This window comes from Balearica regulorum, chromosome 14, assembly GCF_011004875.1.
Source record: "Balearica regulorum gibbericeps isolate bBalReg1 chromosome 14, bBalReg1.pri, whole genome shotgun sequence".
NCBI lineage: Eukaryota > Metazoa > Chordata > Aves > Gruiformes > Gruidae > Balearica > Balearica regulorum.
Genome location: NC_046197.1, coordinates 20,395,953 through 20,411,491, shown reverse-complemented (window position 1 = coordinate 20,411,491; position 15,539 = coordinate 20,395,953). Strand labels below are relative to the sequence as shown.

The 15,539-nt window shown below is 59.1% G+C and overlaps 1 protein-coding gene across 9 annotated transcripts in view; it reads right to left on the bottom strand.

Annotated features, from left to right (window-relative positions):
* Positions 1 to 15,539, bottom strand: part of ARHGAP26 (Rho GTPase activating protein 26) — a 152,360-nt gene that overhangs the window by 120,804 nt on the left and 16,017 nt on the right. For 6 of the 9 annotated variants that reach the window (XM_075766784.1, XM_075766776.1, XM_075766779.1 and 3 more), the window contains 4 exons: positions 4,166 to 4,261; positions 3,115 to 3,176; positions 2,570 to 2,641; positions 1,006 to 1,107 (listed from right to left, as the gene is read on the bottom strand). In XM_075766784.1, coding sequence (XP_075622899.1) covers positions 1,006 to 1,107; positions 2,570 to 2,641; positions 3,115 to 3,123 — 183 coding nt within the window. In that variant the 5' untranslated portion in view covers positions 3,124 to 3,176; positions 4,166 to 4,261. Of the gene's footprint in view, positions 1 to 1,005; positions 1,108 to 2,569; positions 2,642 to 3,114; positions 3,177 to 4,165; positions 4,262 to 4,513; positions 6,840 to 15,539 lie in introns of those variants that run through there. The other 3 variants (XM_075766778.1, XM_075766783.1, XM_075766777.1) reach the window with 3 other exon arrangements.

The following is a 15,539-nucleotide window of genomic DNA, read 5'->3' as shown; positions in this document are numbered from 1 at the left end:
CCGCACCCAGCCATCACCTGCACCCCACACCACATCCCGCACCCAGCCATCACCTGCATCCCGCACCGCATCCCACACCATGCTGCTCTGGGCTCCCGGGCAGCCCCACAGGCCCATACTCTGGCCAGGGCACAGGATCACACCTCTGAAAGTCACTCCTGCACCACGACAGCCACAAGTGGCTCCTTCCTTCCCCAGAAAGAAATCCTTCCACTCCTGTGTCTCACAACAGTATTTCAAACATGACCTAAACCAGTTCAAAGGGTTATTTAAAAGCCATGAGAATGAGACTTGCCACCTTCCGGGACGTGTGGGTGCTTCCACATGTAAGTTATTTACAAACCCAGAACACCTATGCAAGGACAAAGCTGGCTAGCAGGTGCGTCAGCCCTGATTCTTACCCCTCTTCAACCCTGATCTGGTGGAAGATGATTATTTGTGCCACAGATGTATCTGCTCTTGAGTCCCCAACTCTGCTGGGCACCGTACCACCACCTGAGCTGCCCCAGTGCCCACCAGTTCCCCCAGAAGCAGCTCAGCGACACACCAGCATCATGTCCAAAAGCAAGGACCTGCATCCTGCAAGGACAACCCAGCTCTGGGAATTCCAAACCTGGAAGAAGTGATTGAAGACTCAGTGTACTCATCCAGTAAGAGCATTTGGCACAACAGCTAACTACGTCCCGAGTCAGTAACAGGCTCCTACAGCAGTTCAAAAGCACTAAGCCTGATCCCTCCTCCCATGAAGCCCAAAGCCAGTGCAGCCACTTTCAGAGAAGGGAACTAGACATCCGTGATTTGTGCTGGCACCAGGGAAGCCTGCAGCAGAACCAGTTCCTTTCTGTTGCACTCTTTAATTATAACTCTCTCTCCTTTTTGATTGCTATCCATTTTGGAATCTCTCTGATTTTACAGCCAGGAAAACCAGTGCTATAAGCTGCGTAAAGCATTCAAAAATCTCAACACAGTTACTGCTAGACATGGGAAACCAGAGGTTGCACTCACCTCCTGAAGCTGGGATTCTTTCTTCTTAGAAGACAAGTTTAAGTGCTTTTCTAGGACACCACAATACTTCTCCGTCTCCTTGTCGTATTTCTTTTTGGCGTCCTGCAAAACAGAACAAAAAGGGTGATGCTGAACGCAACGGCACCGGGGCAGCCATGAGGATCCACGGCGTCCCTGCAGCATCGGGCAGGACCGCAGGTCCTGGGCAGGAGCTAACCCGCTTCTGCACAGCACGAGATGGGACCAAGGGGTATCAGCTGGAACCAGGCAAAGCTGCTTTTATCTGTGAGCATCAGGCAGCTCCAGGAAAACAGCCTGTGCTCCTCTACTCCCAGGACCCAAAGCTCAGCAAAACATCCAGGTCCAGGGCTGGTCCTAAGACCACACCACGAGGAAAGTGCTTGCTAACCAGCTAACCAGCACATCGTCACAATTTCACATCCCATCCCTTGCCACCCCTTGCAATGGCTTATCCTGTGTGTCACTCAGGACGACAACGACACAGTAATTTGGCTGTTTGTGGCAGGAGTGTTAAAGGAGGATGTCAACCTTAAGTTTTCTTTTGCACCTCTCATCCCAGCCTCGCTGTTATAACAGCAGGAGAGCTGCAGACAGCGGTTTTCATTTGAGAACAAAGGCAGGAAAGAAAGGGGGGGCCAGGCTGTCTCACAGCCGCCCTCAGCCACACCGCTGCTTCCCCAGGCTCGCCCGTCCTGCCAGAAGCCATCCAAATTCCTGTGCAGCCGCCCAGCGACACACCAGGGGTGGGGAGTACAGACGGGGGGCTCGGACAACTGAGAACCCCTCGAAGAAAATGCTAATTCTTGCTGGAGTAAGAAAAAAAAAAGTTCACTTTAACCAGCATCTGATTTTTGGCCCTTGGCATGTTACTTGGTTGTGGGTGAACTCGGAGAAGGGCAACAAAGCTGGTGCAGGGTCTGGAGCACCAGTCTTACGAGGAGTGGCTGAGGGAACTGGGGTGGTTTAGTCTGGAGAAGAGGAGGCTGAGGGGAGACCTGATCGCTCTCTGCAACTCCCTGAAAGGAGGTTGTGGTGAGGTGGGTGTTGGTCTCTTCTCCCAAGCAACAAGCGACAGGACAAGAGGAAACAGCGTCAAATTGCTCCAGGGGAGGTTTAGGTTGGATATTAGAAGAAATTTCTTCACTGAAAGGGTGGTCAGACATTGGAACAGGCTCTCCAGAGAGGTGGTGGAGTCACCGTCCCTGGAGGTGTTCAAAAAGCATGTAGACATGGCACTTTGGGACCTGGTTTAGTAGACATGGTGGTGGTGGGTTGACGGTTGGATTTGATGATCCCAGAGGTCTTTTCCAACCTTAAAGATTCTGTGATTCTATGATAAAACACTGAAGTACTTTCCCGGGAGCTGGGTCCGTCCCCGTGCCCATCCCACAGCAGTACACCACCTCCTCCCGTGCCCAGCAGAACCCATCCCCGCAGCGCGCCAGGTCCCGGCCACCACCATGGCCACCGCCACGTGCGCCCGGGCTCTGCTCTTCAGCTCAGGGGCTGCCAAAGACAGCGGCTCGGTGCAGCGGCAGCCTACCTTAGCGGCCCCAATCTGCTCCTTGCGAAACTTCTCCAGCGGCGTGATCAGCACCTCGCTGGCGTTCTCGATCTACGGGCAAAGACAGGCACAACTCACCCGCCGCCTTCTGCCCCGCTCAGCCCCAGCCCCCCGTGCTGCCCTGCTGCGTTTCCCACGGAAGCCCTCCTGCAGCCCCCAGGAACCCGCACGCTTTGCCCCCTGCGGCTGCGCTGGCTGAGCCCCGGGGGAGGCCGAGGGGCTGGTACCAAACCTGCTCCTCTCCCCAGAGCTGCACAGCACCAGCCTGGCCAGTTACCAACAGCAAGACACCAGTGCCGATGCTCTTCGAGTGTGTCCCCCACCAAGTTCACCTCCCCTCCCTCTGCCCTCCGCTGGGCGAGGGAAGGGGCACCGGGGCTTGCAGCCGCTGCACGTCACGGCACCCCGGGCACCGCACCACACCGCGTCGCACCGCACCTCACCACACCACCCACCGTGGGCAGAGCCACCGGCGGCAGCGCTGGTGTCACCACCCGCCCCGCTCCCGGCAGACGGGGCCGTACCATGCGCATCCGCTCGTCCTCCAGGTTCCGCAGCACCGTGGCGAACTCCTGCAGAGACTTGGCTGGAAGGGACATGCCCGCACAGTCAGCGTTTAACATCTTATTTTATTTTTGAAGAGAGAGGGAGACTGGACAGGGGTTTTTTGTTCATTTGTGTTTTGGGGGGTGGTTGTTTGGGGTTTTTTATCTTCTTTGCTCTCTCCCCAGAAAGGCTCCCAGTTGCCTACAAAAGCAACGGGTAGCAGAGCGTGCCCAGCACCGTGTTCCCCCCTCCAGAGAGACACACCACACCTCCACCTCGAGCCTGCCCTCCCCAGCGGTCGGCTGCCGATCAGCCCTACGGCTCGGCACAAGCCTCAGCCCTGCCCGGCGCACGACTGCCAGCCCACCAGCACGTGCATCGCAGCGAGGGGACCTGGACGAGAAACCTGGTTTTGCTGAGAGACCGGACACAAATCAATAAGCAAAGTTAAGTCAGGGCTAAAGCTCATTTGCTCTCCTGGCTCCAGAGAACGTGCACAATAAGCTCTAGAAGTTTAGCTGGGGCAGAAGCGGGATAACATGGAGTAAAGCAGCTGAAGCTGCTACCCTGTGCCACGAGAAGCTCCATGGTGGAGCCAGGCTCAGTTCGGAGGGTGCTGCCAGGCTCCTGCCTGCACCGCGGGTGCCCGCCGGGTCCTTCGCTCCTGCAGCCAGCAGCGAGGCTGCCGCTCCCCTCCTTCAGATCGCAGTGGACTTAGCCCCCACCGCATCTCCAGACCCCTGCTCTCCAATGCCAAAGGGCCGGTTAATCTAGAGGGTTTCAGCTACGGGCAATCATCTTCTTCATCTCCTATCTGGCAGGGCTAGATTCATGTCAAGAAGCAACAACTGCTCTCCCTGGGAAGGCTTAGACAATACTGAACCAGGAGAAATGCGCCATCTCCAGAGAGCAGGAAAGCGCCCAGACAAGTTCCCAGGCCCCTTGTGTGCTTCTCCCCCATGCCCTGCTCAGCTCGGGGGTCTGGAGATGGCTTCAGGGTGACCCACGGCACCAGCACCCAGGACTCACCTATGCAGATCTCGTCATCTGTTTCGGCGTCGCCGATGCAGTGGAATTTAAATTCGTTGAGGGAGTCCGCAAACTTGCGCTTGGCCGCCGACAGGTCTGCAGAGAGAGCGGGAGAAGGGAAAACGCAGATGTTAGAACAGGAAGAAGCCCACCAACAGCACGGTGCAGGTGGATGTGTAATCCCAGCTGGCAAGTCCCCATGAGGGACCCATCCGACGGGGCCCCCCCAGCACCAGGGAAGCCCCAAGTGCACTGCCCTTCTCCTGCACCCACCCCAGGGACGGGGCTCTGCGGGGTCCCAGCCAGCACCCACCAAAATGCACTACAGGAGATGAAACCTCAAAATACCGTAAGAGCCGTGCAGGAGCTCAAGCCCTGTGGCACGAGGCAGCAGCAAACGGTGATGCACGGTGGCACTGCCGGGGCAGCCCCCCAAGAGATGGCACCTCTGCACAGGCTCCCGCTCCTGCTGAAGGCAGGCACCATGCACGGGCGATAAGGCAGAGGTTTATTGCTTTCCAGGCTGCAGATTCTCTCAGAGATCTGAATCCTATTAAGTTCTTACTCGCAGTGACCTGAGCGGATCCAGCATTGGCTTTTTGAACCGGCCCCGTAACCCTGCACACGCAGACACACGCGCTCCCAGGCACTGCAAGGCCACCAGCCTGGAGGGGAACTTGTACTTGAGCAACGCGAGGGACCGCAGGCACGCAGACGGTGTTAGGAAGATGTAATGCTAATTCCCCTGTGCATTTCTTCACTCACAGGTCCAAAACTTCAGCGGTTTTTTTCCTTTCCGAACACAGGTGGAAAACATGCATGTGCACACAAGCTGTTTCCTCCTCTTGGACACCAAAAGATAACCACGAAAGAATTCAAGCGTTTTGCTTTCCCCATGGGATGAGAGAATTTACAGCTTTCTCTAAGCATTAAAGCTGCTGTCCGAGTGGCTCTGCTTAGAGCCCTGGGGCTAATCCTGCGCACAGCTCAGTCCCAGCTGCCTTCACACAACTGGTGCAGCTCACCCCGCTCTCCCCATGTACCCGCACCGTTGCCGTACACAGCGAGGCAGCCCCCCTCCCCTCGCCGGGGCAGCCGGAGGGCTCGGGGACTTTAACCCAGTCCCTGGAGCCGGGCAGCCTCCTGCCTCCTCTGCAATAATAACGAAGATGACGTTAATGACTTAAGGAGCCATTTCCTCTCCCCCCGCTCGGTGCTGACCATCAGCCACCAGCAACGTTCTCCCCACGGCACACTGTGGCCTCACCGACACCCTGTCCACGTCATGCGCGGCAGGACCACGCACGAGCCAGAGCGAAGCCGAGAAGCCGGCAGCACCCATCAGCCACGGCCCGCAGCGCTTATAAATAGGCAATGGAGAGGCAGGGGAGAAGGAGATAATTCCCAGTGCGACAGCGATAAAGGAGGATCGCTGGCAGCCGCTCACTGAACGACACGGCCAAGTCGCAGGGGCGAAGCGGATGCTAAAATTAGCAGCAGGCTCAGCCAGAAACAAAGAGAGGGGCACCCGCACCTCGGGGGGCAAGTGAGGAGCCGGCACAGAGGAGCCCCATCCTCCTCCCTGTGCCACCGTTAGACCCATCCACACTCCCAGCATCCCATTTTCCTAAACACTTCAACCTCTCATCTACATTTTGGGGAAAAAACCCTCCAGCGGAAGCAGCCAAAGCTCCGGGCCACGCTGCAGGCAGGGGTGCGTGGGGAGAGCAGGGCGGCTCCTCCGTGGCCAGCTCAGCCCTGAGGCTTCTCCTTCCCCAGGGCTGTGGAAGAGCAAACCCAAAATCCTACAAAGGCTTGACGGAAACTTCTGCTTCCGTCCGTGCACGAGTAAAACCACCCAGACCCCACGCATGAGTCACAACCAGGCTGCGCCAAGGGCTGCGAAAGGTTTGGTTCCAAGTTCTCCGGCGGGCTTCGTCAGTCAACTGCAACATCAGGGAAAACCACCACAAAGCCAGAAAAATCCTTCTGCCTGAGGAACGCGACCAGCTTGGGGTCCAGGCACCACCGGACGGTGATCCTGCACGGGGAGGAGCCGGGCCGGGATGGACGCAGGGACGCGCAGGTGCTGGCAGGAGCAGCAGGTTGCACCGTGCCTGCGGGGACAGGGCAGTGGCAGCCAGCACAGGGGTGCCCAGACGCGGGTGCACGGTCTGCAGCCGATGAACCTTTCCTGCGCCCATCGCGCCCCGCAGCTGCAGCACCGAGGACTGGCGATCTCCAGGGGCAGCAAGGAAAGCGTGATGTCTGGCAGAGGCGTCCCAGGAGGTGCAAACAGCCCTGTGCAAGCTGCTGAAACACCAGGAGGGTGGATGGGCAAGCGGTGTCCTCTGCCACCACCCCAGGGCTGCAGCCGCTGCGGGAGGGTCTGGGGTGCAGCGCTGTGGAGCCACGTGCCTGCCTGCGCCCAGGATCCGAGACAAAAACCACACGGAGAAGGTACCGGCCAAGCAGCAGCAAAGCAGATCTCCATCCCACCTGCGAGGTAACGCCTGCATACCTGCTAACGCAGCCCGGGCTCCTCTGCCCAGCACGCCGCGGCGCATGGTGAGCGTGCCTGAATGACCGTCTCTGGCCAATACACAGTGTGCTGAAGCAACAACTAAACGTGCCGTCTGTGCTCGCCTGTGTTCCCCTCCACTCCAACACGGGACTGTCCTGCCCCACAGCCCCCCCGCCCGTTCCTTTCCCCTCTGCAGGCTGACCATCCCGCGGGGGGGTTGCTATCACAGCCCTCCTCCTCATCGTCACCTCCCCGTTCACACCCCCGGGCTGGCGGGGACAGGACGATCCCTTCGCGAAAGTCCACTTGACAGAAAACAGGCACCCGCACTGCATGCCGGAGGTCCAGCTGCGTAGCTACAGCAACCAATAATCAAAATAAAATGCCCTTTTAAAAGCGATGTATCGGCTCGTTACTGCAATGCAGAGTTGGTTACTGCCCAGCCGTTTAGGGGAGCAGCCCAGCAGCGCTCCCCTTCCCGAGCACCTGCCCTTCCTGGAGGAGGGTTTATGACCTGAACTGGGTGCAACGGAGGAGAAAACTGCAGAGGATGGGGACAAGTGATGGGGAAGGAGACGTGACCTCGCAGAGGGCAGAGGTACCGGCAGGGGCCCGGCAAGGAGGGCGCTGGAGCTGAACGCCGAGGTCCGATCCTGTCTTTCCCAGCAGCAGGTTGGAGAGCAGCGATCGCAGATGGGAGGAGGCGGCCGGCTCCTGCCGACCCGCACTGCTCATCCCCAAAGCACCCGGCATCGCTCGTCCGACAGCACGGCAAAGCTGAGCGGTGCGAAGGGCGCAGGCAGAGGATCTGCCTCCCTGCCTGCTGCAGCTTGAGCAGTTCCTGCACACCTCCTAAGCCACAGCTTTGCTTTTTTTGGGAACAGTCCCTTAGGAAATGTTCAGGAGCCCATTTCGGCCACCACTCTGCCCCGGGGCAGGGGACGGAGCATCTCACGGAGCCCTGCCAGCACCCAGGGTCCTGCCCTGTCACGCACTGCGGAGGCAGCCGCTTGCAGAGCCAGAATACGCAGCGTTCCACCGAATACCGCAGCACCCATCCCTCGCACAGCGGAGGCACGCTCAGCATCCTCACCATCCACCGCAGGATCAGTGCAGAGCAGGCACAGCTCCCAGCAGGGCAGAAGGCAGATGCCTGTGTCTGGAAGTGGCCTTGGCTAACCCCTTTGCCCGTTCCTTCTCCCCCACGCCCAGCTCAGGGGTCAGTCCTCTTCTCCCCTGGTACCCCACATCCCTCCTCCTCCCTCCGCCAGCCAGGGAGCCGAGTCAGCGCTGGCCAAGGTCCCATCCCAGCCTCACAGCTCCAGGCACCAGGGCTCCCTCCAAACCCAGCTGAAGCCATCGTTACTCCAGCCCACGGCAGCCCTGCCACAAGGGAGCACCTCGTGCTCCCGCTGTCTGTCCTCCCGGATCGTCCCGGCATCCCTCCTCCTCCTCCTCCGCTATTGAGAGTTACATCTTCTTTCTGGGAAGTGGCTGCTTTACTGCAATGAGACTGAAGTGGTTGGCTTTTAGATAAAAGTCCCCTTCCAAAGGAATTTGCAACTATTGAAAAAGGCCATTTATAGAAAGCAGACATCGTGATTTCACAACCCTGCTCCCCACGTACCACACGCCAGGCACTACGGGGGGCGACCCGGTCCCTGTGCCGGCGCCACAGAGGGGCAGCCCCCCGCTCCGCACGCAGGTCTCCCCGGGGCCACGCCGCTGTGCGTCAGGGCACGCTGCTCCCCGGGGCGCAGGCGTCAGACCTGCCCCGTCCCCAGTTCAGATGACTCAGCACACGGAGCTTCGGCCACTTCGGGGAAGTCACTCGCACCGCAGCCGTGCCACGAGCCACTCTCTCCCGGTCACCGGCTGCCAGCACTTCCCCTAACTTTATTCTTCAGCTGGACGTCTCGGCTCTGTGCAACACCCCTATCACCCCCTCTCTTTGTGTTCAAAACATTTTCAGGCTTTCCCAAAGGACCACAGAGGTAAGGTGTGCTGAAACCTGAAAGCCTGGGAGATGCACAGCAGGGAGCTTTTCCTTAAATCAAAATTTGTAAGGGGCTGAGGAGAGATTGCAACTCCTCCACCCATGTGCTTTTCCTGGCAGGGAAGGACAGCTGGGAAACGTGACCACAGGACACAGAGGGGGACAATAACACATCAAAATGAGACATCGAGAGGACAGACGTCTCCTCCTGCCCACCGGGGAGTGCGGTCCCCCGGCTTGGCAGCGTGTTTGAAAGATCAGGTCGGCCAGGGAAAAAGTTCTACTGCTGGCTCAGAAAGTGGGGGCTCTCCCCAAAGCTGACTTGGCAGCCAGCTTGCTATTTAAGCTAGAAAAAGCAAAAGCAGCTCTGGCTCAGCTGCGCTATCGGGGCACTGGGGACAGAGGCAGGAGCAGCAGGACGCTGCGGGCGGTTCGAGCTAAGGACAAACCTGCTGACGAGTCTGGGAGTGAGGGGTTAATGCTGCTGCAAAGGGCGAAAGCAAAGGATGCTGATGAGGCCAGTTGCACGCTGCAAGGCAAGTTCCAGGGCTCTGTGTCCGACAGAGGTTGTGCTCACACGGAGCGGTATTTCTACACTTCCTGCAAAGAAAATTGCTTAATAGCCTATATTTAATGCTCAATTGGACAACAGGAACCGAGACTCCTGCCCCTTCCTTCCCCCACGGCAGGGAACAGCAGGCTCAGGCTGTGTGTCCTCTGCAAGCCCCCGGAGAGGGACAGGAGGGTCCCGGCAGGGCAGGAGCCTGCCCCCTTCTCAAGGGGTGAGATCTCCTCCTCCTCCTCCGCCTGGCTGCAGCGGTGGCACTGCCTGTCCCCTCCCAGCAGCACCGGCAGCCCCAGGCGGGTTCCCAGCCCCTCGCCGGGGAGGTGACCACGCTCCCACGGACAACCGCAAGGACAGACGCCACCGGTTCCCCCGTTGTGGGTTTAACGAGTTCCTTAAAGCGTCTCAAAAAAGTTTGCATCCACTTCATCGTCCATTTTCTCACTATTTTTTAAGAAAATGCCTCCAGCCCTCCTTACTGTGTGTGTGCCCGTGGGCGTGCGAAAGGGATGCGCTGACAGGAGCTGCCACAGGGCTGCCCCTGCCCGCACCCCTGCCTGCTGCCTGCCCACCCACTCGTTTCTTCCCCGGGGCTGGAGATGGTCCCACGCCAGTCCCCGAGGCGGTCGGCAGAGCACGGCTCAGCAATGCCGCCCTGCTGAGCCCCGGCACTGTCAGGTGTTGCAGGGCCAAGGGCCCCACCGTGCTTTGCCAGGGGACACACGGACCAAGGGGACACACCTTCAGCATGACAGGAGAAAACGTCCTGCCTCCCGAGGACAACGGAGGCCGAGCCTTGGGGTCTGCAGAACGCTTTAGGATCTGCCCACAGCAGACGCTGCAGAAGTGCGAGGTCTGACCGTCATCAGACATCACCTGCCCGGCTATGGGGACAAACCGCACACGCACAGAGCCCTGGGCAGCGCCGGTCGGTGCAGCCCCCGGATGGAAACACTTCAGCAAAACACTGCAAGTCACAGAGCAACAGTCCAAGCAAAGAGAGCGGCGCAGGCTCCCCACGTGCCGGGATCTCCCTGCGTGCCGAGACCCCTGTCCCTGTGCAGATGCCATCGCTAGCAGAAGCCCCCCCCATCTGGCTGCAGAGACCCCGGGGCACAGCACAGCCCGCTCGGCCACCCCGGCGGCACCTCCGCAGCCCCACACCTCCCTGGGCCATGGCAGCCAGCACCGAGCAACCCCGCAGCGGGCAGGGGCCAGCCGGGACGGGTAATCCGGGGAACAGCCGCTCTAATCAGCGGCCAAAACAGCCGGATTATGCTCCGCCAAGGGTGCTTAGAAAGCAGCAATATGGTGTCTGTCCCCACAGCGGGCACCTGCCGCCAGTGACCACCCGGTGAGCCGGGGCTTCGGGCACAACGCCGGAGCAAAGCCGCTGTGGGGTCACGCAACATCCTGCGGTGCTCGGGGATGCCCGGGGATGGGGGTTTGGGAAAGGTCGGAGCTGGGAACGGCCAACTGGATCCATCCCATGGATGCACGCGAGCACTCTGCCACGCTGCTGAGGTTGGGACGCTCTGACCAAGCCGTGGCCCCGCAGTTCATGTGGGAATCCAGCAATGAGCGTCTCGTGCCTGAAAAATCAGCCACCAGCATCAAATTCCAGCCCCCAGACGGACCCAGCCCATGCCCCGCTGGGGTCGGCACGAAGCGTTGGGGCAGCATCATTAAACGCTTCATTTGTTCCAAGAGGTTTAAATCCTCCCTCTGCGCTTCCCAATGGAGGTCAGCAAAAGTCCCGCTCCCGCGAGACGCCACGGTCCTCTGGACCCGGCCCAATCCCCAAGCTGCTTTCATACATAATTAGCAATGATTTGTTTATTAAATAACTTCTCTGCTGGGCAGTCGGAGTTAATCAGTGATTCAGTACAGGACCGCAGCTGCTGGCAGGTTCCTCCTCTGATTCATCGTTCGAGTAACTGTATAAAACCAGATGAGCAGAGACTACCCCACCTCCGGCAGCAGCTTCTGCCGTCGTGGTTGCACGCAAAAGCCCGCGGAAAGGCTGCCCTGGCTCGGCAGGTGCCGGAGATTGAGGTTTGAGGGTGCCAAACCCAGCGGGAGGTGACCCCAAGGACCGGCGCAATGGGCGCAGTCCCTGCGCTCACCCCACGTGGGACCCCCCGAGGCAGGGAGAGCATCGCTGCCGTGGCCCCGCAGCACCCTCAGCACCCATTTCGGTGCCTTTACCACGCACACGGCCTCCAGCCGAAACGCAGCACCGAGCCTCATCTAACCGGCGCACACGGGGAGGCCAAGTCCCACCTCCCCAAATCCCAAAACTTCATTTTACCGAGGAAGTTTACAAATACGCACACCCTACAAATCACGCTGCAAGGGAAAAAACCCAACGCTGCTTGGATGTGCCAAAGCGCAAGAAAAATTGCACAATCCGTCCAAGATAGCCCCAAGACTGAGGATCCATGAGGTGCCACAGCTTCTGCTCAGCATTCTACTGCAACCACGGGAGCAGACTGCGCTGCTGCCCAGCCAAGGCATCACCGTATGCCTCACTTCACACACTCAACGTGGCTTCGTACGGCAAAATGTTTGCCAGAGGGACAGAGAACCCATTGTAGGATGAATGGGACTATTGACTGGGCTCAAATAGCAGATCAGATTTGAGTAACACGCTGAAGACATGAATTATTTCCATGGTATTTTAAGAGATAAAAGTTCCATGCTTCGTGAAAAACAAAGTTAGCCCTTGGAAGGACTGCCTGGTGGCACAGCTAAAATTATCCTCCCGCTGCCCACCAGCCCAGCACCCTGGCCACGTCATCTTGCCACCCCCAAATCAATAACGTTTGGAGTTATCCTGGGAGCCTTGCCAGGCCAGGACATTTTTGCAAAGCTCTCCGAGATTCCTCACGAAAGGTGCTGAAGATCCAAGGGAAACGAAGCAGGAGGGACCGTTGGGTCTCCTGCAGAGATGGTTGGATCTCCGGGAAGATGGAGGAGGCTTCGCACCCCAGGGACGCGAGCCGACCCTTGCCCACGGCAGCCGGGGTTGCAGGTGCTGCCCTCCGCGGCCCCGTTTGAAGGCGAAGGGGAGCAGCCCGGCTGCAGGGAAAAGGAGGGTTTGCTGGCAGGGATGGGCTGTGCCTGTGCATTGCCGGGCAGGTCGTGCCAAGGAAGAAAGGGGACAGATTTAAAAAGAGAAAGCACGAAGGAAGCCCTTAGCCAGCTGCGGGCTGTTGCTCACTTTTGGGGGAGGCAGGGGAGGGCAGCCCCTTTTCCCGCAGCGAGCCCTCGCAGAGAAGGCAGGAGCCTGACCTCGGTCCCCGCTCACCAGCTGCGGCCCCAGTGGCCAGATGCCACTTTACAGAAAACTTCAGAATCAGTAAAAACAGCTTCAGGGTTGTAACAGTTGCGTGGGACTCCCAGACACATCTGGTTGGGGATGCAGGAAGCATCACAGGCTCCTGCCTGCCGCTCCCATTCCTCACCAGAAATGGTCCAAACCTGCAGCGCACGTTTTGGTACCCCGCACAAAAAAAGCCCGTGGCAGCGGCTGGAGGTCAGGCTGCTGGCACCCCCCGAGCCCGCCGGGACATCCTGTGGCAGGGGCTCGGGGCTCCGACAGCGCAGGAGGTGAGAACCTGCCCCGGCCACTCTTCTAGTGCCAGCGGCCGCCTCCTGGGCTGAGGAAGCCGATGGTTAATCGGAGCCCCGGCCGTTCTGCCCCTGCTTCTCTGACCTGGATCCAGCCCTGATCTTTCTCGGTTTCTGGATGTTTTAGCCCGGTGCAGAGCCCACTTTGTCACCAACGCTTTGAGCGGGGATCTCACCGCCGCACTCCATCCTTCCTGTTCAGCTTTTCTTAGCGCTTTCCCATGGCTTCCTATTGCATCGAAACCCGAACAGCAACTGTCATGACTCAGATCTTTACCTCACGGCGGCCAAGATGCTTCAGAAACCCAGCGCGCCAGAGACCCAACACACGCAAACAGCTCTGCGTGTTCCCCGCTCCCCACGCTGCTGGCGGGACAGCAACTGGCCAAGGCAGCAGGGATGGGGTGACGAAGCGGTCCTCACCACTGCCGAGGGTCGCACCCAAAGGGACCCGCACCAGGCACGCGAACCACCGAACAGCCATGGGCTCAATAACCTCTCCATCCCTCTGGGAAAGGAGGATGTGGGGAGGCTCCCGTTTGTCCTGCCCTGCCCTACGTGGAAAGTTTGGACTATTTTCCCTACTTGCGCAAACAGGATTTTTCAGAAGTAATTGCTCCAAAGCAACGGCAAAGGAAAGTGACAGGAAAATAAAACAACTTGAGAAATCCAGGAGCAGGCTGTGAGCCGTCTCTGCCTCTGGCCAGGACAAGGAAGGAGAACATAAAACCTGTGAATGATGCAAACGACCCCCGGAAAGGCTTCCCGTTTCTGGAGACACTGAGGAGACAGATGTCTGCAGCTGCAGGAAGGCACATCCTAAAGCAGGTTCTTGCTCCCAGCAAGGAGCACCGGGGCTCAGGGAAACGCAGGCGAGCTGCCAGCAAGCAGAGCCCTCCCGGCCGCGGCTGGGAACCGCCGCGAACCCCCGGGACAGTCTGTGAAGAGAAGGGGCCAGAGGCCAGGTACCGACATCCCAGCAGGCGGCTTCCAGGCTGACCGTCACCATGTTGGGAACCGGCGTGCCAGATCGCCACGGCCGCCCTCCCACCCACCAGCACCATGCGCAGCCCCCCACCACCGCCCGGGGGGGCTTCCTGGTGCTTTGCATGAACGTGGCAACACCCCAGTCCTCCCACAGCCCCCCCCCGAGCATCGCTGCCCACGGCCGCTGGTGGGGCACGTGCCGCACGCCCAGCATGGCCCGTTCACACCCGGGGAAGGGGCAGCAGGGGCGCTGGGGCACAAGCACGGTCCACGTGTGCGAGGAAGGTCAGCATCCTCGGGGTGCCACCCCCACTCTCCTGCGCTGGCCCTGAACACCGAGAGCATTTCGTGCACTTAGCAGCAAAACAAAACAAAACGAGGTTTCTCCGCTTCTCCACCCAACTACCACGTCTGGCACTTTTCCCTGCGTTTATTTTTGTTCACATCCTGGTGTTGTTTTATGGCAGAACCCCCCGGCCCAGCCTGCAGCCGCGGCAGCAAGCGACGGCCGAGCCGGCAGAAAGTTGGCTGGCAGGCGGGCTGGGGCGGCCGGGCACCAGAGCAAGGGGAGGGAGCTCAGGTGGGAGCAGACACGGTCTCCGAATAAAATCAAACATAAATATTCAACACTCAAAACCAGAGGAGGGATGTGTCAAAACAGCAAACACGGGCAATGGCTTAAGTTGCCTGGAAAACTTTGGGGAAGCAGTAATGAAATGGAAAACTACTGCCCCGGCTCGTGTTTCCAAAGGCAGCCGACCACACGACCAAAAAATGTTGTACGGAAGCAGTAGTGAAAATCCCCGTATCACGACCGGGGCGAGGCGTTTGGGAACGGCGCTGCCGAAGGAGAGCGATGGCATAGCTGCAGAGAGCGGCTGTCCTGCTGCCCCGCGCCTGCTCAGCTGTGAGCCCGAACCATGAACCCAGGTATTTCCGATCTCTTCCAGGCAGCCAGGATTCCGAATACTGCATTTCCCACACCTGCAAGCTGCCCCGCTGCCACCGCTCCGCTCTCCCACCCGCGCCAGGCGGGTCGTGCAAACATGTCCAGCTTTACACCTACGAGTAAATTGCCTCTGACGGCACGATGGAAATGCCACCTTTTACTCACCGCTCCCCATTTTCCGCCCAGCTCCCGCGCTGGGGGAGCGTGGGGGAGCCCGCGATAGTGTAACGTGCTCCCCTGCTAATTACAATTGCTCCTCCGAGCCTTTTCCGTTTCTCTCCTCTCCAAACCCAGGAATGACCCACAGAAGGCGGCAAATTACTTTACCCTCGTTGCCACGATAATTCATCGACTGGAGCCTGGAATCACATTTCATTAGAATAAAATGCCCTGCCTGAGACAGCTAATCAATTTAGAGGACGCTAATCCAGAAGAAATTTGCTCCTGACCCAGGCAATGACCATTAGCGGAGCAGAAGGCCGGGCGGGGGTCTCGCCGGGCGGGGGGTCCCAGCGTGGGGCAGAGCCCCCGACCAGACACCGCGCCGAGGCGGGAGCAGATTGCCTCAGGCACCAGCCACGTGTTTGGATTAGCTTGTTATTAAATCTAATTAGTTAATAGCCAGCCCGGCAGGGAGCTGGCTTGGTTTCTCAAGGGGCAGGCGCTGAAGCATCGGGTCCCGTGGGGCACGATGGGTCTCGGGGACCCCCGCACCCTGGG